The sequence below is a fragment of the Equus przewalskii genome, chromosome 5 (genome assembly GCF_037783145.1).
Source record: "Equus przewalskii isolate Varuska chromosome 5, EquPr2, whole genome shotgun sequence".
NCBI lineage: Eukaryota > Metazoa > Chordata > Mammalia > Perissodactyla > Equidae > Equus > Equus przewalskii.
Genome location: NC_091835.1, coordinates 41,392,026 through 41,420,025, shown reverse-complemented (window position 1 = coordinate 41,420,025; position 28,000 = coordinate 41,392,026). Strand labels below are relative to the sequence as shown.

At 40.8% G+C, this 28,000-nt stretch overlaps 1 protein-coding gene across 3 annotated transcripts in view; it reads right to left on the bottom strand.

Annotated features, from left to right (window-relative positions):
• Positions 1–28,000, bottom strand: part of BORCS5 (BLOC-1 related complex subunit 5) — an 83,004-nt gene that overhangs the window by 8,188 nt on the left and 46,816 nt on the right. For all 3 annotated transcript variants that reach the window (XM_070619128.1, XM_008513523.2, XM_070619129.1), the window contains exon 3: positions 16,345–16,502. In XM_070619128.1, the coding sequence (XP_070475229.1) occupies positions 16,345–16,502 (158 nt within the window). The remainder of the gene's footprint in view (positions 1–16,344; positions 16,503–28,000) is intronic.

Here is a 28,000-nt window from a genome sequence, read left to right as displayed (position 1 = left end):
TGCATATTTTTAGCTGTGGGTCCTTCTAGTTGTGGCATGTGAGGCGCCGCCTTAGCATGGTCCGATGAGCGGTGCCATGTCCACGCCCAGGATCCAAACCAGCGAAAGCCTGGGCCACCGAAGTGGAGCGCGCGAACTTAACCACTTGGCCATGGGGCCGGACCCGTAAAGGTAAATTTTTCAAAGTACTGATACATACTATAAGGGCCTATAGTTTTATGTTAGAAAAGATGCGTGATACAACCATAAGAGTTTCATAAAGACATTATACATCTTCTAAATTCTAAAACCTTAAGTTGTACATATGTACAAGACAGTCATAGCAACTTTAATAACTTTTTCAAAGGCAAAAAGAAAAATGAGTAGGTAAATTATTTCCACAGCTAACAAAATTCAGGTCTATACAATCGATAGACTGCTGTTTTTCCTCTCCCTAAGGTACTTAAGTTTTTAAAAAAAGGTTAAAAAGAAAAAAGATTGCTTAAGGATGTAACTGAGAGTACATTTTAAAAAGTCATTCATCTTTTCTACTCTTTAAAAGTAATAATGTTCAGCTTTTAAATGTGATGTCTCTCAGGTAACTTAAGCCTCAGGTCAATTTTTATTTGGTCTCAAAAGATAGTTCATTCTTTCTGCACTCTCCTACATTTAAATTCCTGTTTCCCAAGGATGTCAATTTAGGAATACAGCGGTGGGGAGACCAAGGCCAGCTAACCAAGGTCTGTCTGCCTCTCTTTGCACATACCAAATCCAGCCCCAGCTTTGTTCTTCCTGAGGATGGACATCCTTCTATGCCCCAAAATGTAATGAATACACAGTGATATACAATTATGTGTGCTTTTTTTTGCTGAGGAAGATTCGCCCTGAGCTAACATCGGCTGCCGATCTTCCTCTTTTTGTATGTGAGCTGCCACCACAGCATGGCCACTGACAGACAAGTGGTATAGGTGTGCATCCAGGAACCAAACCCAGGTTGCTAAAGTGGAGCACACTGAACTTAACCACTAGGCCACTGGGGCTGGCCCCACAATTCTCTTTTATTGTAAAGTTTTTCTAGCTAAAGGAATTAAATGGAAAAATGACAACTCATCCTGTTTATAGCTATATAACTAATGAATTCTGAGGTCAGGAACAATCTGTGGGCACTTGGCCATGCCTCAAATGTCTAGATGGAGATGGGCCTATTACTGATTTTTAGCAAGGTAGATTCACCCAACAAAGCCTTGACATGGCTCATAATTTATTACCATAAAAAGACAGAACTCAGGGGCTGGCCCTGAGGCCGAGTGGTTAAGTTCGTGTGCTCTGCTTCGGCAGCCCAGGGTTTCACTGGTTTGGATCCTGGGTGCGGACATGGCACCACTCATCAAGCCATGCTGAGGTGGCATCCCACATGCCACAACCAGAAGGACCCACAACTAAAAATAGACAACTTTGTAAGAGGGAGCTTTGGGAGAAAAAGGAAAAATAAATTTTTTTTTTTTCAAAAAAAGATAGAAAGTCACAAAGTTTGAATTTAAACCCTATTAGTTGTGTGACCTTGGACAAATCTTACAAACTGAGTCTCAGCTTCTATTTTTTTTTTTTCTATTTTTAATTTTTTTTAATTTAATTTTTTTTTTGGAGGAAGACTAGCCCTGAGCTAACATCTGCTAATTCTCCTCTTTTTGCTGAGGAAAACTGGCCCTGAGCTAACATCTGTGCCCATCTTCCTCTATTTTATATCTGGAACACCTACCACAGCATGGTTTGCCAAGCGGTGCCAGGTCCGCACCCGGGATTCGAACCGGCAAACCCCAGGCCACCGAAGTGGAATGTGCACACTTAAGCGCTGTGCCACCAGGCTGGCCCCTCAGCTTCTACTTTTTAAAAGTGGTAATAATAATATTATTATTACCTATCCATCCATCCATTCTATCTTACAGTGGTATTATGAAGATTATAAAGAAGAAGATATATACAAGAGTGATCTAAAAACAGAACAGAGCTATAAAAATGTAAGTTATATTATTATAACAAATTCCACTGAGTGGCCAAATACGTTGGGAGATTTGTTTTTCACGGCACTAAAAGAAAACTAAGAAATTCTCAAATTATATGACCACATTCAAGGGAAACTGCTTCAGTGTCTTACACAAAGTTTCACCCTTTCACGTGTTCTGGATCTCAGAACTACTAATCCTCCTGAAGAAAGAACAGCCAGCATAGATATATAAATTAGCACTGTCCCAAGGGCAAAATCTGCATTGCAAATACAGCTCATTATTCCTCCAAAGAAGATACACAAATGACCAACAAAGACATGAAAAGATGTTCAACATCATTAGACATTAGGGAAATGAAAATCAAAACCACAAAAAGATATCACTTTACACTGACTAGGGATGGCTAAAATAAAAAGACAGACAATAACAAGTGTCAGTGAGGATGTGGCAAAATTTGAACCCTTGTGGACTTCTAGTGGGAATGTTAAATAGGACAGCACTTTGAAAAAGAGTTTGGTTGTTTCTCCAAAAGCTAAACACAGACTTACCATATGACCCAGCAATTTCACTCCTAGGTATATACCCAAGAGAACTGAAACTTATGTTCACACAAATACTTGTACACAAGTGTTCACAGCAACATTATTTGTAACTGCCCCAAAGTGAAAACAACCCACACATCCATGAACTGATGAATGGATAAACAAAATGTAGTATATTCATACAAGAGAATATTATTCAGCCAGAAAAAGGAATGTGATATTGATATAAGTTACAACATGGATGAGCCTTAAAAACATTACGCTAAGTGAAAGAAGCCAGACACAAAAGGCCACATATTGTATGATTCCATTTATATGAAATGCCTAGAATAGGTAGTCAATAGAGACAGAAAGTAGATTAGTGGTTGCCAGGGGATAGGAGAATGGGGTATGGGGAGTGACTGCTAATTTATATGGGGTTTCTTTTTGGATAATGAAAACGTTTTGGAATTAGATAGTGGTGTTAGATGCACAGCTTTGTGAATATACTAAAAACTACTGAATTGTGTACTATGAAAAGGGGAGAGGTCTCAAAGTAGAGTTGTCAGAAATGTCTTGGAATCTTTCTTGCTTGTTCTTAAACTGACTCAATGATGACCACATTCTCAATCTCACTTCTGACTGGAGGCACCTTCTTAAGATCTTTCTTCCACTCTAAGCTCTGGTGCTTGAGCTTAGTTGCTCTACCTTTCATACACCAGCTACCTCCCGATTTTGTCTTTGACTCGTATTATTAGCTGTCTCCACTCAGAGAGTGGAATGACTCTTGCCACCAATCAAAGTTTGGCACATTCTAGCCCACCCTCCATCTTCTATCCCCACCATATCTTCACCATTTGACCTTTAGTGGGGATTAAGATAGATTATAAAGGTTAGGGTAGGCCAGGCTTCAAGAAAAACTTTTCCAGGTCAACTGTGCGTTTCTGGCTTTCTGACCCTCCTCCAGATCACCATTTCCAGAGTTCTCTGTGGGAATCCTCTCTAGGATGCCTCTCTCTTGCACAATGGACAAACAATGGGCAGATGGTTCCATTAATTACACCACAGGCTAAATGGCACCAATTACCACATACCGGACATTCTGAAGTAACCTTGTTTCTGAAGACAATAGCTTGCAATGACGCCTATAAGAGTAAACTCTTGCCATTTATTCTCATATCACACCCATGATCTGTAAATCAGGTGAGAATCCCTGGCAAATCTCAGTCTACGTGGATGGTCTACCAAAAACAGAAACTGAAGTCTATATTCATGGGACTATTTCTTTGAGTAATATGTGTATATCATATTAGGATGACTAGGTAGATCGAACACAGTATGTAATATTCAGCAATTCCCTAGTTATCTTAATTAATTTAATAAAATAATGTATAGCAGTTGTAACTACTATCCACTGAGTATCTACTGAATGCCAGGCATTGTACTGTGTACTATACATGCATTATCTTTACTCCTCAACGATCCTATAGGAACAATAGAATTCTGCTACTAGAGTTGTGGAATTGGGATTTAGAGATCAGAAAAGGTGCCAAGGGTCACACAGTTAGTACTAGCAGGGAAGCCAGAATACAAACTCGTGCTTTTTCGCCTAATTTCCGCCTATCTTTTCTACGGAGCTAATTAATTCAAATATCAACTCATTTCAATTAAAACATATTATGTTGAGCAATGTGTTCAATACCTTTTCGAAACCCTTAGCAAATGAATTTAAATGGCAATTTTTACAATTTTCAAGGGAAGTGAAAGAACACTTTTGTTTCTAATTTAACCACCAATATTTATTTTTTTAATAACAAATTACCAGACATAACACGGACATTTACAAAACAAAAACTGAGAACAGAGACTAAAGGGAATAAAGTATTTGTCAGCAGATAAACGTGAATGACATTTTCACTGGCAAAGCCTGTTTGTACACTTTGTACTCTGACATTTCACTTGTACAAGCATTTCACAATCCTTGACTTCACCAAGGGGCTTGGAACACAGACTTTTCGAGCTGTGAGGGTCCTGAGAGATCACTCAATCCCAACCCCTCACTTCACACACACAAACTACTCCAGAGCGGCTGAGCGATCTGCCCAAGGCCACAGAGCCAGGACGGGGCTCCAGATCTCGAGCCCAAGGGCCACCACACCACGGTACTGCCAGCTGCCCTGAGCAACGACAGTCAGCCAGGGCCATTTCCTCCTCTAGAGCTAGCTGTACCCTGTCAAACCGATTGAAACCGTGTGTGAAAACCGTGATCTAAAACAAAGCTTTTCAAGACATGATTTCTGGCCATAAGGACAACAAAAATCTATAGTTAATTGACGGCAACATCAAATGACAAAGTCAAATCAAAATCTCCATGCCTATTGGAACAGGAACTTGCTCAGTGGGCCTAGATCTGCAATTTGGAGGATATCAGTCAAAACTGTGTGCAGTTTCTGCTTCCTTCTGGAATTACGTAAGCCTTCTCCAGCTCCTTATTAGTCTGCCATTTCCTGTTGCGCAACGGACAAACAATGGGCAGACTGTCGCCAATGTTTTCATTAATTACACCACAGGGTGAACAGCATCGATTACCACATAGTGGATATTTTGAAGTGACCCTGTTTCCTTTGTTCAAACAATGTGCCTAAATACAATGTCTCCATAAAGGAACAAATTTTATTTGGGTCTTCAAAAGAATTAAGAGATACCAGGACCTCAGGAATTCTAATTGCATCACTTCGTTCCAATAATTATTTTATCACTTGCCCAATCTCCTATGCCTTCTTACCCTCGGCCTTATGTTTAGGAGAGAAATCTCAAAACCTTTAAGTAGTTCCCAAAGCTAAACATGCTACAGTCAGGGAGATTACCCTCCCCCTCCCAGGAAAGGGCTAGAAAGTGACACTAGACCGAAAGGCAGCAAATCGGGAAAAGAAAAAAGAAGATCAGGGTAAAAATAAAAGCTGGAGGGCAGAAATTGCACTCCCCCCTCTCCCTTAGGAGGGCTGTCTCTGGACTCCAGGAAAGATCTGAGTTCAGGGCAGACACACACCTTAGAAGACCTTCTGCCTCCTTGAGAAGTCTGCTCAGCTTTCTGTCTGACGAGGCAAAGAGCCCCTCTCTGCGGTCCTTCCAGAGTGCAGGGCGGAGGACAGAGCCCCGCACGAGCCCACTCTCCGCTCCCCTGACTGTGCCTCCCTCGGTCCCCCTTCACTCCAACCACAGTCCTCTGAGATGCTGGAAAAAGGCCCCTTTCTCAAAAACTGATCAACTGGGAGTACGGAAAAGTTAGCCTCAAAGTAGGCAGGGTTGTCATTTTAAAGACGTAAATGTGGGGTCTTCAGGGTTATTTTTTTTAAGTGTAGCTGCGTCCTATAAGGATTGCCTGTGAAATACAAAAGTATAGTGTGAAACTCTAAAGGGAAGGTCGTAAAGGAGTGCTGGGCCAGGGAGAGTGAGCATTACGCACCAATGAGAGGAGCCGGCAGTAAAAAGCTTTTGGATAAAGAAATGAAGAGAAACACAAAAGGACAGTAGAAAAACCATGGGCTGTGGAGGCTCAAATGTGGGTTTTACACCTGGGTTTGAGCCCCAGCTCCACCGCTGAACAACCGTGTAACCTTGAGTGACCTTTTGGGTCTCTGAACCTCAGTTTCTTTATCTGTCAGAAGCAGATGATAACATATGTAAAATGCTTATTTCAGTCCTGACACATGGAAAACGTGTACAAAATGACGGCTGTATTATTGTTACTACTATTCCTACTACCTTAGGAGAGGAGGTGGAGAAGCCATGTCGGCAGATGGAGTAGGTGGACAGTGGAGAAAATCTGAGAGGCCCATCACTAACCTCGACTCTCCTTCCCGATGTCCAGGATTAAAGGGAAAAAACAGTCAGTTTGTATGACCTAAGTGATACATTAAATATTTTAAAACCTGAGCTAAGGTGACTAAACAATGTAACACTGGATTATTTATGTGCTCTATGAGTCCTTCATTTATGTACCAAACTATCCATGAACACAATCCCTTTTTTGACTCAGACTTTGGAGGTTGTATGGAGATAAATATTTTATAGATAAAATCCTCTACCCTATGCCTGAAGAAAGAATGGGGAGATACTCAATATCCGATGATGATGATGATGATGCTACTAATATAATAATCTGGCATATCTCAGTTGATGCCAGAATCTGTGTTGCTAAACAGGATGCTGGATGACCTCTCCTGACATGCAAGAGCCTGACCTAGAGTCCACGGCCCATATCATCACCCATGCAGAGAGCTGAGGTGACAACTCAACTTCACGACACAAATGCATCCAGCAAACATTTCCTAAGCACTAGGAAAGAAATGAGGCAGGAGGTCCCTTCTGACTAAGGGAAACCAGGAACGTTTTATGTACAGGCTGTTGACATAAACTGATGGGAGTAGAGGATTCATCAGGCAGAGATGGGGAGCCGATTCTAGCAGGAGAGCACTGGAGAAGGCATGGAGCAGGAGTGGAGAACAGAGAGCAGTCTGAACTTGGTAGATTTCAGAGAATATAACTCTGACTATTACAAGATGGAAAGGCAGGCAAACAAATGGTTACAGAGAATCTACGTGTCAGCAAGGGTGAAAGAGAATGGCTGAGGTACCTCAGGATATAGGAAGAAATCACTACTGAAACTATGCTTCAATGGTGCCACTAAGGTTCATACTCCTGTAGAATAACATCTTGCAATCACCTCCTTGTTGGTCTTGCTGCATCTAAATAAATGACTTTGCCTCCCTAAAATAATCCTTTCCTTTACATAGCTCCTTGCAGTCCTGCAGATTCATTAATAACGAGCACATTCATTATCCTATTTTCTCTGGGCTGCAGGTTGGCTGTCACCTTAACTTTCCATATGAGCAATTTCTAGTAATGGTCTGATATGACCTTAGATGTGTGATAAGCTCTCTATTCACGTGCAGAATGAGAACTGTGGAGTAATGCCAGCATGGCATCCAAAATCTTACAATATTAAAGTATAGTGTGTTGGGCCAACCCTGGTGGCCCAGTAGTTAAGTTCAGCATGCTCCACTTTGGTGGCTTGGGTTTGGTTCCTGGGCGCACACCTACACTGCTCTGTCAGCGGCCATACTGTGCTGGCAGCCCACATACTAAAAATAGTGGAAGACTGGCACAGATGTTAGCTCAGGGCGAATCTTCCTCTGCAAAAAATCCCAAAAAAACAAAAATAAAGTATAGTCTGTCAACATGGGCAGAAAAAACTTAACTGTTGCCTCAACCTCTAGGGACCCATCCTAGAGAAATCCTTTGTGAATCCTTGAGACTTGAAAGAATTAGAGATGTCTTTAAAAGGAGTTTGGATCTGCAAGTGTCCTCCAACTGACAACAGAGATAGCAAATAAGTCTCTAGTTCAGAACAGCCAGATAAGTACGACAGTGAATGGATTGTTAATAATGAACAGAATCTTGTGTACTATGATTGTCATTGGTCAAAAAATCTGATAAGTTTTCGGTACAGATAGTTTCGAGGAAGAGTCTCCTGGCTCACTGTATACTAGCCAGGAGGACTTCAGATTAAAAGCTCCTTTCAGTAAAGCCTTCCTGGCCCACCCTACCTGAAATTTCCACCCCACTGACATTTCAAATCTTTTTTCTTGCTTTATATTTTTATTCTTACTACTTATCTTGCATCTATATATGTTTTACTTTTTACCTCGTTTATTTTCTGTTTCCCAAGTGGAATAGAAGGTGTATGAGGAAGGGAGCCTGTCTGTTTTATTCAGTGATATATCCTCAACACCTAGAACAGAGCCTGACACAGAGCTGAATGAGTTCATAAATGAAGCAGACATGTAAAGGCACGCGCATGCAAAGTTCTGAAAGGCATATCCTTATGTCCATGAGTCACAAATCTGCAGCCAGGGAGACAGAATCCTAATAAGGCTCATATATTTTGAGAAAAATGAATTGCAAATTTGAAAAAAATTGCACGTTTCAGGTTTGTTTACAGTGCCATTGAGTTGATTCCGATTCCTAGCGACCCTGTGTAGAGCAGAGCAGAACCCTGCTCAGTCTTTTTGAGTGATCCTCTCACCTTCTGGCGCTCTATCAGACAATGCTCTGCTGCTATTCACAGGGTTTTCATGGCCAGTTTGTTTTTCTTCTTTTGGAAGTGGGTGGCCAGGTCCTTCTTCCTAGTCTGTCTTAGTAGAAGACCCACTGAAACCTGTCCACCATGGGTGACCCCACTGGTATTTGAAATATGAGTGGCAGAGATTTCAGCATCACAGCAACACGCCGCCGCCACCATATGACAACTGACAGATGGGTGATGTGGTTCCCTGACCAGAAATGAACCCCAGCTGTGAGAGCTACTAGAATCTTAACCACTAGACCACCAGGGCTGGCTATGTTCAAGATGAGATTTGTAAAATCTAAGAAAATAGAACGAAGCAGGCGAAAAATAAACACCACTGATCATCTCATCACCAAAGGGCAACCACAACTAACTGTCTTGTTTCCTTCTAATCTTTTTCTAAGAAGATTTAACATAGTTGAAATTGCTAATATTGACTACATAATGCTGTGTCCTAGTTTTTTCACTTAATGTTAAAAACTTAAGTGTGTTCTTAATATCACTTGGTTTTCACTGACAGAAGGATTTAAACCAAGTGAAATTTACCATGGAACCCTGCACCAGCTTTTCTGAATCTCAAGGTTGGGCTACAGATGCATTTTAGAGATGTAAGTTCAAAGGTGACACAGATGCTCAAAATTTAGTATAACGCTGGGGACACACTGACTACATTTCTCAGCCTCCTCTGGAGTCAGCTGTGGCCATGTGATGTGCAAGACTTACAGGTTCGGCCCATAAAAACCTCCCCTCTGTGCTATTCCACTCTTTTTCCCTTTTCACCAACTGGATGCCAACAACAATGTGGTCTTTGGCCATGACCGAGCCACAAGATGAGAGGAGCCCAAATCCCTGAACTCAACGGAGGAGAGTCATCTGCTAACCAGAAACATGAGCAAGAAATAAACTGCTGCTGCATTTGAGCCATTACACATTTTTGAGTCTATTTATAGTGGCAGTCTAGCCTACCCTACCTAATACAACCCTTAGAACCTTTATTTTCTCTAGTAGAATAAGAAAGCTTATCAGTCACCGTGATAAAGATATTGAGAAAATTGAACAATATATTAAGTTGTTCATTTAACAAATATTTATTAAATGTTACTGTGCCAGGCATTGTTCTCGGCATTGCAGCAATGCTCAAATTTGCTAAAATTCTTTGTCTTTCTTCACTGAAAGAGATACAGGACAGGAAATATCTTTTCCCAGCCCTGCTTCCAGTTCTATAACCCATGTGCCCTGAATATTGCTTACCTGCTGGCTTACAGATTGCAGTTACTCTGACATTCCTCACTAGAGGGGCAGCTACATGGGGCCTCTAGCATTGCCCAACCTGGTAAACTGGAAATGAGCTGCGGGAGGAAGAGGAAAAGGGGCTCCAGTGCCTGGCACATGCGGCCAGTACTAGGAAAATTGGCAGAGCCAGCCTTCTAGGGCCGTGTCTGGGGCAGGCAAACTGGGGGGAAATGGGGCTACTCTTCACACATAGGCATATGTCAGTACCCAGAATCTGCACGGAGTTAAATCTCGGAGCAGTCAAATAACTGGGAGTTGCTCATGTGTCACCAAAAAAAACACAAGCCTACATTTCCAACAGGCAAGTCATAAACTAGATTGGGCCCTCTTCCAGGATTTCTGCCTTTTGGCAAGACAATGCTGGTGTAAAGGAAGTGTGAGGCTAGGCTCAAGGAAGTACCATACAGCATACCTTACAGCCAGACAAACCAGAATGAGCCCAGTCCCCCATCTGTATTTCCTGCCACCCAAGGGACCAGCTGTATTTCTCACCAAAAGGAAAGGTTGCCCAAAGGACAATGAGTGGGGAAAACTATAATTATATTGTAAGGTCTCAATCTGAAATTTACACGAGAGTAACTTGTAAGTTAGAAAGGGAATACAAAACTTTCTTGAAATGTCTTGCCTTCAGCATTTCAGCAAAAAAAGAAGCCCAACACATCTCTACACTCTTGTCAAAATTTACAGTTTTAAATAAACATTCCCAAATCATTTTATAATTTGAGGCCAAGCAAGCAGCAACTGATGCCGGGATATGTTTAAAAGCAGCAACAAGAATCCAACAATGTTATCATTTAAAGGGGATTCAGTTCAAGGTTGCAGAAGAGTAGCAGCCTCACCAGGCCAATGGCTCACTCAAACCAGGCTTTCAATGGAGGGGCTCAGAATGAATGCCAATGCCAGTTCAGACACTGATTCTCTGTGCAACACTGTAAGCAACTCGTTTACCCTTGATCAGTCGCTCTCCCAGCCCCACGGGAGGAAATGTGGTACAGGAAGTCAGGTCAGCCCTTGGAAAATGATGCCAGCTAGGTCTCAAACATCACAGTACTGTCAACAGAAAGGAACCCCTGCCCAGCTCCGTGGGCAGGCCCAGGAACAGGAGCTCACTCCGTCAAGCACCAGTTGAGTGCCTACTGCGCAAGAAAGGACCGGCTACAAACAAAATGGAAGGCTCCAAAGCAGCACAACGTAAGTAATATGGTAAACTGGCAACGAGAACTGGGGATCAGGCAGGCTCATCTTCTATCATCTTAGTCATTAACTAGGAGAAAAATGTTGGGCAAATCCCAAATAAACTCCTACAACTTTGGTATCTTTATTTATGCAATGACAGGACTAAATTAGAGAAACTTTAGGGTCTCTTTCTAATCCTAAGTAATCATATTCTAAGAATTGCAATTCTTTCTTACTTGTTCATCTGAACCTCCATTCAATGCTCCACATTGGTTTATGCTAAAATAACCTGCTTATCAACACATCTAAGAATGAAAAACACAGCGACTACCAGAATCAATCATGAATTTAGTTTCAAGGCTTTAAGCAAGCACACAATAACCATAACAAAATAAACAAAATTTACCTTAGTTAAGAAGGTCGTCTAATCTATGAACATATTTACCCACTGACACAACTAGAGTGAGGCAGAACCATGATGCAGCTCAGCAATGAGAACTGCTCCAAAGGTCCCAACTATGTCCTCCTGGGGCTGTGTAATTGTCACCTGCCTTCCTCCCCTACCTCCCCCAACCCAGGGAAAGTACTCACATTAGGAGGATGCATATTCCTTTCTCCCTTCACTTAACCCAAATTTCAGTGACAGATGGAACCTAAAGCTAAAAGTGTCTGCCTGTGAACTCAAATCCTTAACAAGAAATGATGAGATATCACAGAAAATCACTGAAATGATAAGAAATGCTGACTCCACAGCCTAGAAGCCAAGGACTAGTCATTTGCTGCCATTCAGTTCCAAATTTCTCATGATCCATGTTCCCCAGGCACCAGTTTGCTATTCACAAAGCAGAACAAACACTTAAACTGACTACAAAAATTCCACAAGTCATATACCCATGGCATGAAAGAAATGACGCAGAGTTCGAGGAAACCAGGGTGGGCTAAAAATGATCTGTCTAGCTTCTATTTACTTCTTTTACCACACTTAGGTTGAGAGTAGAGGTAAAAGGAGCCAATATTTAGGCTGCTACCAGTATCAAGAAACTTCACATGGGCCAATTCATGGCAATAAACTGGCTTTTCTCCTTTGGTCATTATTAATATGTAAACAATAACAAGAGCTAACACTATAGTGTTTACTATAGGCAGACCCACTCCTAGGTACTTTACATACAGTACCTCAATTAACCTCAATAAAACCTTTCTGAGGTGGATACTATTCTTATCCCCATATAATAGAAGAGGAAACTGAGGCTCAGAGGATTAAGTAACTTGTCCAAGGTCACAGAGCTAGTTAGAGGCAGTGCCAGGATTTGAACCCAGGCACTGAGGCTCTGGAGTTCACACACAGAACCACTATGCTAAATCGCCCACAGATACAAGTAGAAGGTATCCCCCTTAGCTGAGCCCTCAGTGAGGGACTCTCAGTGCTCACGGCTGTACTACTACTCAACGGTCACCCTCCACAAACGACGTCCCCCTTCTTCAGAGAGAACACACAAGTTCCTCGGGTGTGACTGAGCTCCACCCGGCACCCTCTTTCTATAAACTTGCCCATCTCCTGCCTGTTCTCTCCAAGCCAATGCCCCCAGGGCTCTAAATCCTACCATCTTTCGCCTCCTCAGGGACCTTACTCTAAGAATTCCCTTCTAGCCTTCACCTTTGATCTCTTCTCATCTGTCGCTTCCCCCTCACCTGTAAACACGGTCAAGGATGCCACCTGCAAAAAAACCCAAAAACCAAAAAATCCTTTGATCTTCATCCGCTTTTAATTCCATAATTTTGGCCACTATCTCACTCTGTGACCCTGGATAAATTGCTTACTTTCTCTAAAAAGCTTCAATTTCTGCATCTAAATAATGACGGCACTGGACCAGAAGGTCTCTAAGATCTTCCACCCTTCTGTGGTTCTTAACACAGAGAAGATTTCTTTGAACAAGTTTAGTTTCTTCACTGTCCCCTGAAGCCCCAAAGTTAATTTTCTTCTAAGACTTGTCAAACTGTTTCCTTATCCAGCAAAGCTCTGCTCTTTCTCTCCATTCATTTCCCAAATCCTAGTTTTCCTTTAAGACCTATCCTACTCCAGGATATCCTGATCTTTAACTCTTACAGAACTTCAGTTATAAACCACAATTAAATAATCTCCATTGACAGTGCCTTATCTTTCATGCTACTGTTCTGTGTATCTTTGTTCTCTCACCTAGACTAAGTTCTCAGTGAGCAGGAACAACGTCACACTTCTCTCTAACCCCTAAAGGACCTCACACCAAGCAGGTCTGCAATAGTTGCTCAGCAATGTGGGTTGGTAGACTGAGGCATCATCCTATAGCCATTAAGGAAACTAGCGGTCCAAGTATATTACAAGACTCCCTGTTTGTGAAGGAAGACTACCTGTATCTTCTAATCCTCTCTCAATACACACGTTTGTAAAACAGAAACTTTCCATTCAAGAGCGTCATCCAAATTTAGCAACAGGAAAGCTTAGCTAACTCCTTGATTTTCTTTTATCTAAATCAGAAACAGTTATAGCCATGTTTCCTTTTATCCAAACTTCAGTGATCACAAACACTATAACTTTATGGGCCTCTGGCTGGTCCAGCTCTCCACTTCCACTTAACACATAGTCTCCATCGTTATTAAGTTCCCTTACTTTTCAACACGTATAGCATTATGTTACTTCCTCACACTTGCAGCCAAATTTCCAGGAAACATCTGGAATAATATCAGAGAGTTGGTGCTTGATCAAAACTACATCCTCTGCTTTATTCATTTGGAAGTGACTAATTTCAACCCTATGGTTTGAAGTGAGCACAGATGGATGTGTATGTTTCAGGAGTTTGCTAACACTTACCAACAGAGATGACAAGTCACCAATGACAACCCTAAAAGAGCGCTCATGTCCTCTGCCCTAAGAGAACTGCTGAGTACTGTGAACAGTCCAGTTCTCTGTTTTGCAACAATCCTGGGTCACTAATGTCTACCCAAGGTAAATCCCAAAGTTCCTCAAACAGAACTTTAAACTCAGTTTACTTGTTTTAAATGAACGCTCCACAACACTGGTTCTCAACTCTGGTTACATGTTAGAATCATCTAGAATACTTTCATAAATACCAATGCCCAGCTTCCACCCTTCCCCACCCACCACCCTTCAAAGATTTCAACCCAACTGGCTTTTTTTCCCCCTGCTTTTTCTCCCCAAATCCTCCCAGTATGTAGTTGTATATTTTAATTGTGGGTCCTTCTAGTTGTGGCATGTGGGACGCCGCCTCAGCATGGTCTAATGAGCGGTGCCACATCCGCACCCAGGATCCGAACCAGCGAAACCCCGGGCCGCCAAAGCAGAGTGCGCAAACTCAACCACTCACTCGGTCACGGGGCCGGCACCCTCAATCCAACTGGTTTTGAATGCGATCTACACAGCAGTATTTTCTTAAAAGCACCTCAGCTATAGTGAATGAATTGAGGTAACACTGTTAAATATTTCAGGTATGATAACTGCATTGTGGCTGTTTTTTAAAAAGTTTTTTTAAAAGACTCCTTTACTTTTAAAGATATATACTTAAGTATTTATGAATGAAATGACATACCTGAGATTTGCTGCAAAAGGGACCAGTTGGGGAGGAGGCAGAGAGTGAGTGGGGTTGGATGAAACAGGCGTGTCCACAAGTTGACACCTGTGTAGCTGGGCAACGAGGACATGAAAGTTCCCAGTATTTGTCTACTTCAGCATGTGTATAAAATTTTTCATCACAGATATTGGAGGAGAAAAATCCCAGGTGATTCTATCACACATTCCAGGCCAAGAAACAGTGCTCTGGAGTCTTGAAAATGTGGTATAATAAGGACCTTTGTCTGGTACTATCAGCTACAAGATATGTCACCCTGCTCTTTGACAACGAACTAGCCACTGGACTTTTCTGCACCACGTTTTCCTAAACCACAAAATGACAGGTATGAATTAGAGGACCTTTCAAAAAGAAGATAAAAAGCATTAAAAAGTTGATTTATTCTAAAGTCTTCTCTCTGTTAATATCATAGTTAACTTCTAGCATAGGAGTCAAAAATGGTAAGGTCTTACATCCACAAAACCATTTCCCAAAGCACGTTAAAAAACACTACTTCTCTAAGATGTTAATAGCTGTTACCTAAACAAAGGGTTCTGAAATCAAATAAGTTTGAAAAGTGTTGCTTTTCTTTACTAGGAGATTCCTAAGAATTTTCAATAAGACAACATCCGTTGAATTTCCAAGGGTGGTGACGAGATAAGAAAAAAGTTTGAGTTTTACATGGAACTAGTTTTGTAAAACAACTTTTGGAAAATAGTGCTCTAGACCAGTGGTTCCCCAATCCCAGGTAATGGAGAAAGGCACCAGTATCATTTGGTGAGTTTATTAAAATAATGATTCACAGATCACAGTCCAGACCGACTGGACGGAGAAAAGAACACAATACTGAAACAAACAAACAAAAAACCCAAGTGATTCTAATGCACAGTCATGTTTGGGATTTCAAGCTCTGCAGATCATAATGTAGTAAAATAAGCTTGTAATATTGGAAAGGCCACATCAATGCCAACCAATATGAAAGGTCATGTTTAATACTCGTCCAAATAAAAGTATTTAATCCAGGAGAGAAGCATACATGCATATATTTTATGAAAGATAAGTACTAAAATATTGGAGGTGTTAGCAAATTTAAATCTATCAATATAACTGATGACAACTTTGTAATCTCAAGGATGTACTACATCCATTACTAATTGATAATCAATTTGTAGTGATTCTCAACCCTTCTCCTGCGTTTCCTCACGTCCATCTTCTTCTTTCGCCTGACTCAATAACCAGGAATTTTTTGTTAAGCAACTCCAGGGGTGCCATTCACATAAGTGGTTTCTCCAAGATAGAGCTCTTGGCCTTTTCTTTATATGACACTACTTCAAGGTATCAGGAACATAAACCCCTTCTTGATTGAAACCTTTGGAAAATGTATTTACTTATACCTTGGTGCTCCCAGAGCTGTGCCAAGCAGTGGTCCAGTCAATGAGATATTTAAGTGCTTAAAAGAAGGACCTACTTACTATTATTAACAATTACTCAACATTTGTGCCATGCTCTTTAGTTTATTAAGTACTTTCACATGAATTATGATTCTTCTTTCCTCAGAAAACCCAGTACAAAAGAACCAGGAATCAGAGGGAATCCCAATAATGAGTCAGGGATGTTATTTTCCCACAATACATTACCTCTTTGATTCGTTTAACCAAAGCGTTCTGATCAAAAGCCACGGCCTCTGCACACTGGTGGAGGTGATCCTGGTACCTGAGGCAGAGCTGCAACACCTGCTGAGAATCCAGCTTCTCCAATTTGGCATTTGTGGGGGAAGTCTGGCCACTCAACAGCCCTTCAAAACAGAAAAAAAGAACGAAATCAAATGAAACAGAAATTACTGCTAATAAACTTATGAATAAAGTAGCTTTTTCTTTTTACTGAAGACAGAGTAAAAGACAAGTTTATTCTTACATCTTTTATTATATGCTAATAACAATCATAACAATGATTATTTATGGAGCATCTATATTGTACCAAGCACTTGGCAGAGTACTTCATGTTTATTATTTTTCAGACTCATAATTGCCCTGGAAAGTGAGGTATTATTAGCCCCATTTTACAGATGAAGAACCCAAGACACAGAGAGAATGAGTAACTTTCCTAAAGTCACACAGCTGGTAAGTGGTTTCTCCAAGATAGCGCTCTTGACCTTATGACACTACTTCAAGGTATCAGGAATATAAATCCCTTCTTGACTGAAAACGCTGGAAGATGTATTGACTTAATTCCTTTTAATAATTGAAATGGTTGTCTGAGAAACTGAGAAAAAGAAATAAAATGTATACAGAAACTGTCAGAAGATGCAAAAATGAAAACAAATTAAAAAGTGAACAGAATGTCGGCTAACATATCATAAACCTGATTCTTTACATCTTCTTCCAACATCTGTTTAGTTGTATAACTATTAAATTCCTTACATTTGCATAGGACATATTTTCAAAGCTTTTCACACAGAATTATCTTATGTTTATTTAAGGTGTATAAAACAGGATAATTACTAGCATTTAAAGAAGAAGAAATCAATTTAAGAGGCTACGTCACTTGCTCATGGTCACACAGCAAAGTCCTGAGTAGAACTCAAGCCCACCGACTTCTGGCCAAGTGGCTTGTGCCAAAGGTTCACCAACTTTTGGGTGTTAGGACACCTTAACCCTCTCAAAAATTATGGAGGATCCTAAAGAGCTTTTGTTTATGTAGTTTATATCAATATTCACCTATTAAAAATTACAATGAGAAGGGGTCGACCCTGTGGCCTAGTAGTTAAGTTCAGTGTGCTCTGCTTTGGCAGCTTGGGTTCGGATCCAGGCACAGACTTACACCACTCGTCAGCCGTACTAAGGTGGTGACTTACATACAAAATAGAGGAAGACTGGCTCAGATATTAGCTCAGGGCCAAATCTTCCTCAAGCAAAAAAAGAGGAAGACTGGCAACAGATATTAGGTCAGGGCTAATCTTCCTCAAGCAAAAAAAAGAGGAAGATTGGCAACAGATGTTAGCTCAAGGCCAATCTTCCTCAAACAAAAAAAGGGGAAGACCGGCAAGATGTTGGCTCGGCAAACGTTCCTCACCAAAAAAAAAAAATTACAATGAGAAAATTCTTCAATATTTATTAAATCATTTTAAAGTAACAATAATAACCCCATAACAAGTTAACATAAATAACATATTTTAAGGAAAATAATCATATTTTCCAAAACAAAAGTGAGAAGAGTGGCACTGGTTTACATTTTTGTAAGTCTTTTTAACGTCTGGCTTAATGGAAAACAACTGGAGACTCGTATCTGCTTCCACTTCTGTATTTAATCTGTTGCCATTTCACATCACGCGGCCTCTGGAAAACTCCACTGTACACTTGTAAACGAAGAGAGTAATTAGCAAATGTCTAAGTATTACTGTAAAAATAGTTTTGACCTCAGAGAATCCTAGCAGGGGCCTGGGGATCTCAGGGATCCCCCACCACACTGAGAACCACAGTGCTAGGCCACGCTCTGTCTCATACAGAGCCAACGATCTAACACAAGGTGCACCGAAATAAATATGACCATGGCACACGTGCTAGGCATGATCAGGGTGGGCCCACCCCATCGAAGCTCGTCTTGCAGGGGAACCCTCCCCCATTCCTGTTCCCCAGCCACCAGTGTCAAATCCTCACTGGTTCTGAGGTATTGGAGCCTAAGCCAGCGTTCTTTTCCTCTCAAACAGGCTGTAAGATGGGCTACCCAGTGGGGCTGTCCCAGAGAATCCTTGGAAATGCCAGTCAGTGCTCTCAGATCTTCATCCAGCTGACAGAGCAGACCGCTGGGCTGAACCCGAGGCACTGCTCTGCTTCCCGACATTCCGCCGCCAGCACTAGGTCCCTCAGCTGTCCCCCTGCTGACCCTAACACAGGAGAGCACCACTTACTCCGGCTGAACCTGCCTCTACATAGCAGCTTTTGGGGAGGCTGGTATTTGCAGAAATGAGGACTTATTTTTCAATTGAAATTTTTATTGAGATCCTGTGTACAGGATCTTGTGTACCCCAGTTTTCCCCAAAGGTAACATCTTGCAAAACTACAATATCACAACCAGAACACTGACATTGATCAATCCACTGACCTTATTCAGATGTCCCCAATTTACTGGCACTCATTTGTGTGTGTGTGTGTGCCTGTGTATTTAATTCTATTTTTATTCAATTGTTATTTTATTTAATTTTTTCACATGTGTAGGTTCGTGTATAGACCAGCACAGTCAGATACTGAGCTAGCCCATGACCACAAGGATTTCTCACATTGCCTTTTATAACCATATCCACTTCTCTCTCGTTCTCCTTCCCATCCTTAGCTCCTGGTAACCACTAATCTGTTCACTAGTTTTTAAATTTTGTCATTTCAAAAATGTTTTATAAATGGAGTAATACAATATGTAACCTTTGGAGACTGCCTTTTTTCACCCAACATAATACAATGGAGATTCATCTAAGCTGTTGCATGTATCAACAGTTTATTCTTTTTTTATTTCTGAGTAGTATTCCATGGTATGTATGTACCAGAGTTTGTCTAACCATTCACCCACTGAAGGACATTTGGGTTGTTTCCAGTTTGAGGCTATTACAAACAAAGTTGCTATGAACAGTCATGTACAGGTTTCTGTGTAAACATAAGTTTCCATTTCTCTGGGATAAATGCCCACGGGTGCAATCGCTGGGCTGCATGGTAATTGCACATTTAGTTTTATAAGAAACTGCCAAAGAGTTTTCTAGAGTGCCAGTAATTAAGAAAATGGGGGATTTTTCAGAACACTAAAATCTCCTAACAAAATTATCCAGGGCTACCCTATCACTGACAAAGAATACAGTCCCAGGAACAGACTTGGGGAGGAAGGTACCAACAGCTTTCTGCTGTCAATCCAAAATTGAAGTGGGAAAAGTGAGGAGGCACCGTGGAAAGAGGAATGAATGATTTTGTGCCATCAATAGTGGGCCAGGATACTGCAAAGGCCATAAGGGAAAACAGTGATAAACCCAACAATATAAAAATCAAGATTCCTCATGGCAAAAAACACCATAAGTCATTAAAAAAAAAAAAAAAAAACCCTGGGAAATTTATTTGCAACTCATATTACAAAGGGTAATATTACTATTATATAAAGAGCTCCGAGAAACTGGCAAGTAAAAAGTCAGCAAAAGATAGACAAAGGATATGAAAAGGCATTTCGCAGAAAAGGAAGTATCAATGACTCAACTATAAGAAAAAATACACAACTTCACTCATAAGAAAAACAGAAATTAAAACTTCACTGTAAGCCATTTTTCACCTATCAAATTGGTAAAAATCACAAGTATGATAAAAATTCCAAAGGTGGAACTATGAGGAAATAGGCATTGCTGATCAGTGTGTAAGTCATTAACATCTCTGTAGAAGGCAATTTGGCCTGGATATCAAAATTGCAAATGCGTAAAGCCTTTGATGCAGCAATTTCACTACTAGAAATTTACACATATATCAGCACACATGCTAAATGATATAGAATGTATATATAAGATTACTCATTGTAGCAATGATTGCAATAGTAAAAGATGAGCAAATACTTCAATGTCCATCAATAGGGAGCTTGTTACTTAAATCAAGGTACATGCATAAACAGTATTATATGACCATAGAAAAGAATGAGGAAGCTCTGCATGTATTCACACAGAAAAATCTCTGTAAGATAGTAAGTAACAGGGGCCAGCCTGTGGTCAAGCGGTTAAATTCACACACTCTGCTTTGGTAGCCCAGGGTTTCACCAGTTTGGATCCTGGGCGTGGACACGGCACCGCTCATCAGGTCACGCTGAGGCAGTGTCCCACATAGCACAACCAGAAGGACCTACAACTAGAATATACAACTGTGTACTAGAGGGGCTTTGGGAAGAAGAAGAAGAAAAAAAAGATTGGGGGCTGGCCCAGTGGCGTACCAGTTAAGTTCGCACAAACCGCTTCAGTCGCCCAGGGTTCGTCAGTTGGGATCCTAGGTGCGGACCTAGAACTGCTTATCAAGCCATGCTGTGGCAGGCATCCCACATATAAAGTAGAGGAAGATGGGCACGGATGTTAGCTCAGGGCCAACCTCCCTCAGCAAAAAGAGGAGGATTGGCAGTGGGTGTTAGCTCAGGGCTAGTCTTCCTCAAAAAAAAAAAAAGAATAAAGACTCAGTAAAGCTAAAAAAAAAAAAAAAAAAGACTGGCAACAGATAATAGCACAGGTGTCAATCTTTAAAAAAAATTAAACAATAAAGATATTAAGTAATAAAAGAAAGGTATACAGGATAGTGTGTAGAGAGTGTCACCACAGGGTAAAAATGGAGGGGTATACGTAAATAAAAATATATATTCCTATTTGCTTATATTTATATAAACAAACTCTGAAATGACAAGAATTAGACAGGGAACAAGGGTAGGAAGGGAGACTTTCATAGTATATTTTTAACATTTTTTTAAACATATGAATGAATTTCCCTTTCAAAATTTTTTAAATAAATAAATTTATTTTAACAAAAAAGTGGCTACAGTCCATCCCATCTGTTAGTAATGTCTTCTTGAGCAGTTCCCGCCTCTTCCCTCATCCTAAGTATCCCCAACCCAATAAGCCAAAACCAGTTCCATATCTTTCCTTCTCACTAAGGTTTATATGGCTGAATACATCTTAAAACAGTATCTTCTCCAAGGCAATTAAAAGTCTCATAACAAACTGAGCTGGGAGAGGACAGGGACCATGTTTTACTTATCTTTTTACTTCCTATCTCGAGCATAAAGTATCTGGGACATAAAACGTTCTCATATTAGGTTAAGAGGATGCAGTTCTGCTGGAATTCCAAGGAGAGTGAGCAGAGGAAAACTCAGGAGGAAAACAGGCTTCTCGGGTCCCTAGTCAGTATTCTCCACAAACACTTAAGAGTGGGGCGTGGTCTCAGTCTGAATCTGCTCTTCCAAAGTGAACGGGGAAGATTTCCAGCCAGCGCTGGAGAAGACTACTGGGAGCTGTACTGAAGAGTGGGGAGGAGAAAAGCCACAGGGCCAGCCTGAGCTTCCAGAGGGCCGAAGCAGAGGGCCCAGACCTCAACAGTAACTCGCAAAAACCCCCTTACTCTACCCCTTAAAAAAAGAAAGGGGGGCGGATTTCAAGAAAGCTGCCAAGTCTAGAAGGCGTACTAAAGTGTTGAAATTAAGTTGCCCAACCAACTTCAAAATCAAAGAAATTACACTCTAAATCACCTTTATAAATAATCATTGTACCCTCCCCGTAATGAATCATCTAAAAACAAAGCCCAGGTACATGGGTCTTTTATCAGACTCTGCTTTTCTGGACTCACAGGAATCTCTGAAAATCTACCACAAATCTTGGTCCAGATCATAGAAGGAGCAAGACAGAAAAAAAAGAAGAGAGGCCACTTTTCCTATAGCTAAAGCTACAAAGCTATGGAAACCCAGGCCAATCCTAGAGGCAATGAACACAAAGCTTTCCTATCACTCTTGAGTCTCCGGGACTCATCTCCTCATTTTGACAACTGAACCATCCCTTTATCTTTTGATAAAAGGAGGAGAGAGAACAGAAAGCTGGGTAAATTCAGAGATGGTAAATTTTTGTCATTTTTAGGAGATGACAAACTGTCAGCCCTCAGAACGGTTTTCATTCTGAATGTACATTAAAGTTTTTAAAAAATTATAGATGTTTTCAATGAGGTGCGTACTCTCCCGTTCCCTCAATCCTCACCACTTCCTACTATCTCATGGCCAGCCAGCTTCAGTCACATACATCCCTGCCCGGCCTCTGGGGGCCTCTAGTTTACACCTGTTTTAATTCTTACTTACCAACTCTAATAATAACCCAAACCCTTAGATAACAGAAAATGAACCACATATCACCTTGAAATTATTCTCTGTATAGCTATATAAATGTTCTTTATGGATACGATTTTTTCATTTTTTACTTTTTATTACATAAATTTTCAAACATATAGAAAAGTAAGAAAAAATATATACTCAAATACTCATCATGTAGACCCAACAACTACTATTTTAACATATCTACTTCATCTTTCTGTCTGTATTTTTTCTTTTCCTGAGCCCTTAAAAAATTATAGACATCATGACACTTCACTCCTAATACTGCATTTTTCCATATATTTATGGTTAGTTTTTCATGTTAAATAAAAGTTTCTAAATTATGTCTTCCTTACTGTGCTAAGGAACAGGGCCGTTACCCTCAGTTTTCTAGTTCTTCTTTGGCTTAAAACAGTCATGCACACAAAGTAGTTGTTACTGAGTTAAATACCTGGCCTAATAGATTCCATATATTAAGGGCTGGGTTTGCAAACGGTAAATACTGGAGACATTTCCTAAGACCTTGTTGAAACCACTTTGTTTATACAGGAATGGAGAGTGGGCTCCAGGGGATGGGTGAGGACCAAGACTGACTATTACCCAGATCCGGCAACATGCCATCTGTACCTACCTCTTTGTGTAAAGTGTTGAGTGGAAAAATCATCAGGGTTAGAAATTTGGAAAATATTTTGCTGAGCAATCTTTTTCTTTCTGAAACGTCAGGTCGGAAAAAAAAGTTTCTCTAAAGTATAGTACAGAACCATACGGGTATTAACCTAGGCTATTACCAACTGAATTCCTTAACTTTTAGAGGCTTAGCCACTTCCCGGACTAGTCAAATGAGTATTATGAGTAGTGGGGCCCATATTTGAGAAACAGTATAACAAGCTCCATTTCCTGCTATAGAATCCAGAAAGCAGAATCTATGTAACTTTGATGGAAGTTATTGTGAAGGTACAATGAAGCAACTGATTATGAAAAAAGAAACTCCGCCCAGAAGTAATAGGGGATTTTTGACTCTGTTGGTCATGCTATTTTTCAAAGACAAAAGCACATAAGCCACGTGTATTCTTTATTTAATATAAACTCTGGTTCTCAAAGGCACTCCCTCCTCTTCTCTTAAAGAAAGGGAAAAGTCTAAAAACACTTGCCCAGCGTGGACAGGATCTCATGTTGTGTGTTAGTGATCAATTCCTCTGGGGTATTTGGAAAAAGGGTGCCCTCCATGACTGGTTCCCTTAGGGACTTTTACCTCCATTTCGTCATCTCCGAGAAGCACCAGTCTCACCCAGGGGGAGCCACCCAGAAAGGCTATCGTCATTGTTTTGGTTAAACAATGTGGCAGAGACTGCAAGTGCAGACAAGCCCAACATAACATGCCAACCCAGCACAATTTTTGGTATGGACAGAAACAATGCTCCCAGGATCTCCCTCCTAAGAGCTTCCAATAACTACCAGAGGCCAAGAGAGAATAACTTTCTCACTAAGGTGGTGCTATAGATTGAATGTGTGTGTCCCTCCCAAATTCGTATGTTGAAACCTAATCCCAAATGTGATGATATGAAGAGGTAGGGCCTTTGGGAGGTGATTACATCATAAAGCTGGAGCCCTGATGAATGGGATTAGTTGCCTGATAAAAGAGACCCCAGAGGGCTCACTCGCCCCTTTCACCACGCGAGGACACAGCAAAAAGATGACTGTCTATGAAGCAGGGAGCAGGCTCTTACCAGACAGTGAATCTGCCAGCACCTTGATCTTGGACTTCCCAGCCTCCAGAACTGTGAGAAATAAATTTCTGTTGTTTGTAAGGCACCCGGTCTCTGGTATTTTTTTATAACAGCCCAAATGAACTACCACAGGGAGCCTGGGAAAAGCTGAATTCAGCCCCAGTATTTATTAGTTGTGTGAATTTGGACAGTTTACCTTTTTATCTCTGAGCCTCAGTTTTCTCATATGCAAAACTGGGATAATAACCACGTCCCTTTTAGGGTTTGCCTAGCGTACAGTAGGGTCTGGATAAATATCTGTTCCGTTTACTCACCTTCCTTAAGACTCAGGGAGGTAAAGGGGCACTCGGGCTTTAAGGGAATTTGTGGTAGGTTTTGGAAAGCTCTTCACCCATCTAGGTTCAGGGACCCATTTTTCCCTGGGAAATGACCCTGGTTTATGGTATCAAAGAAACAAGAACAGAGGATGTCACAGCCAAAAGTACATACAACTTTTCCAAAGGTGATCAGTATCCATAAATAAGACACCTCAGTGTCTTTAAGGAATCTTGTCCACTGTTATGAACTAAACTTAGCTTTTCATAATCTCCTCCACTTTTTCCTCTCAAAGAATTCAGAAAACCGTTCAACTCATCCTCCTTCAACAATCTCCAGGTTCAGAGGCTTGCTCTCTGGTTGAACTTACAGGCCAGAGAAGGGAGGTGACATGATATAACAAAAGAAGTATAAGATTTGGAGTCAGGTCGACCAGGGAATTTGAATCCAGGGATTGCTATTACTACCTGTGAGATGTAAGGGGAGTCATTTAACTTCTCTGAACTCAACCCCTTCATCTATAAATTAATTACTATCTACATTAAAGGAGTACTGTGAGAATTATATGAAGTTATGCCCAGCACAGTATCTGGCACAGAGTAGGTACTCAATTCTTGTTAATTTCCTCACTGTCCCCAAGTCCTCAACTACTAACTGTTGCCACAGTCAAATAAGCAGGGTTTCAAAATCTGGCTGTATGACTGGCCACCCCTACATACGATGAGTACTTGCCAGCACCTCCTTCTGTGTACCAGCACTGCAGGAAAAATAAAGAAGTGATCCCACTCTTCACACTGGTTACCAGAAGAAGCAGGAGTTAAATACAAGGAAGGCCAATGTGAACAGGAACTAAAATTAAAAAGTAAGATAGAACAACAAAAACACCCAAAAACCCAATTCAAAAATGGTCAAAGGACTTAACGTAGATATTTCTCCAAAGAAGCTATACAAATGTCAATTAGCACGTTAAAGATGCTCAACATCACTAATCATCAGGGAAATGCAAAACAAAACCACAATGAGATACCATTTAACCATTAGGATGCTATTATCCAAACAACAGAAAATAATGAGTATTGGTGAGGATGTGGACAAACTGAAACCCTTGTGCATTACTGGTGAGAATGTAAAATAGTGCACCTGCTGTGGAAGACAATGTGATAGTTCCTTTAAAAACTAAACATAGAGGGGCCAGCCCCATGGCCAAGTGGTTGAGTTCGCCTGCTCCACTATGGCAGCCCAGGGTTTCGCTGGTTTGGATCCTGGGCGCGGACATGGTGCTGCTCTTCAAGCCATGCCGAGGCAGTGTCCCACATAACACAACCAGAAGGACCTACAACTAGGATAGACAACTATGTACTGGGGGGCTTTGGGAAGAACAAGAAGAAGAAAAAGAAAAAGATTGGCAACAGATGTCAGCTCAGGTGCCAATCTTAAAAAAAAAAAAAAATTAAACAGAGAGAAAATTCTGGGAAAATGGCAACTAGGAAGCACCAGGAATCTGTCTTCCCATCTAGACAACAAGTGCACTGGCAGAATCTGTCTGATGTAACTATTTTGGAAGTCTGGAGTCCATTTAAGAATGCCAACTTCCAGGGGAAGGTTTGGATGGTAAATTGAGGTCAATTTGGGTCAATTTCAGCTCTTAGCACAGCAGTAGCTATCCATCCATCTCCCAACTCCTGTGCCAGGCAGCTGTATACCTGTTCCTGGAGCAACCTACACATAGCTTGTAGGAGCCAGGGTGGGCAAAAGGGACCCTGTCCTCCAAACATCAGGGATCTATGTTCTGATCGGTGACTGGTGCTTCTCATCACAAAAGTGCAAACAAGGAGGCAGTGGCCACCGTTGTTGCACATCCTCCGTTGTTGCAATTCCCTCCCGCTCCAGCTGAAATGTCTTCCAGGGGATTTAAAAGCCCAGCACATTTTTTTCCTCTCCTTCATTTTTCTTTTTCCCCCTTTTGGAGCTAGACATTGAAAACCAGAACATTTAAAAGCAACCACATATATGGGGGAAATTAGAAAGTCACTGTGCATGCCCAGGAAAGGAACAGCTCAGAATAGACCTAAGAAGACCTTATGTTTAAATCCCAGGCTGATCCTTGGCAGAGAGACAGCCTACAACAATCAAAAAAATAAAACCAAAAGCCAGCAAACCCTGGAGAAGGAGGAGAATCTGATTTCTAGAGTTACCACATATTAGATTCAATGTTCAGTTTTCAACAAAAAAAATCACAAGGCCCACAAAAAAAAAACCAGAAAAGCATTAAAAGGTAAAAACAAAACAACAGAAACTGTTCCTGAAGAAGATCTGATGTCAGATCTACTGGACAAAGGTTTTAAAACAATTGTCTTAAAGGTGCTCAAGGAACTAAAAGAAGATGTAGAGAAAGTCAAGAAAAATGATGTATGAACAAAATGGAAATATCAATAAAAAGACAGAAACTCTAAAAAGAAACCAAAAAGAAATTCTTGACCTGAAGAGTATCTTAACTGAAATGAAAATTTCACTAGAGGGATTCAAAGGCAGATCTGAGAAGGCAGAAGAAGCAATCTGTGAACTTGAAAATGGAGAATGGAAATTACCAAGTACAAAAAGAAGTAAGACTGAAGAAAAGCACACAGAGCCTAAAGGATCTGTGGGACACCATCAAGCACAGAAACATACATTTTGCAGAAGTCCAAGAAGGAGAAACAGGCAGAGAGAATATTTGAAGAAATAATGGCTGAAAACTGAAATTTGATGAAAGACATGAATATAAACATCTAAGAAGTTCAACAAACTACAAGTAGGACGAAGTCAAAGAGATCCACGCCAGGACACATTATAACCAAACTGTCAAAGACAAAGAGAGAGTTTTGAAAGCAGCAAGAGAAAAGCAACTCCTTCCATACAAGGGACCCTAAATAAAATTATCAGCAGATTTCTGAACAGAAACTTTGGAGGATAGAAGGCAGTGGGCTCATATATTCAAAGTGCTTTTATATTCACACTGTCAACCAAGAATCCTGTATGTGGCAAAACTGTCCTTCAAAAATGAGAGGGAAATTAAGACATTCCCAGATAAACAAATGCTGATGGAGCTCCTTACCTCTAGACTTGCCCTGCAAGAAATGCTAAAGGGAGTCCTACCAGTTGAAATGAAAGGATATCTGCCAGCAATTCAGAGCTGTATGAATAAATAAAGATCTCAGTAAAGGTAAATACAGGGGCAATTATAAAAGCTAGCATTATTATAACAATGGTGTGTAACTCCAGTTTTTGTTTCCTACATGACTTAAGAAACTAATAGATTTTTAAAAATTATTAGTTTATGTTTTTGGACATGTATAAAGATACAATTTTGTGACACCAACAACTCAAAGGGGCAAAGATAGAGTTGTACAGGAGCAGAGTTTTT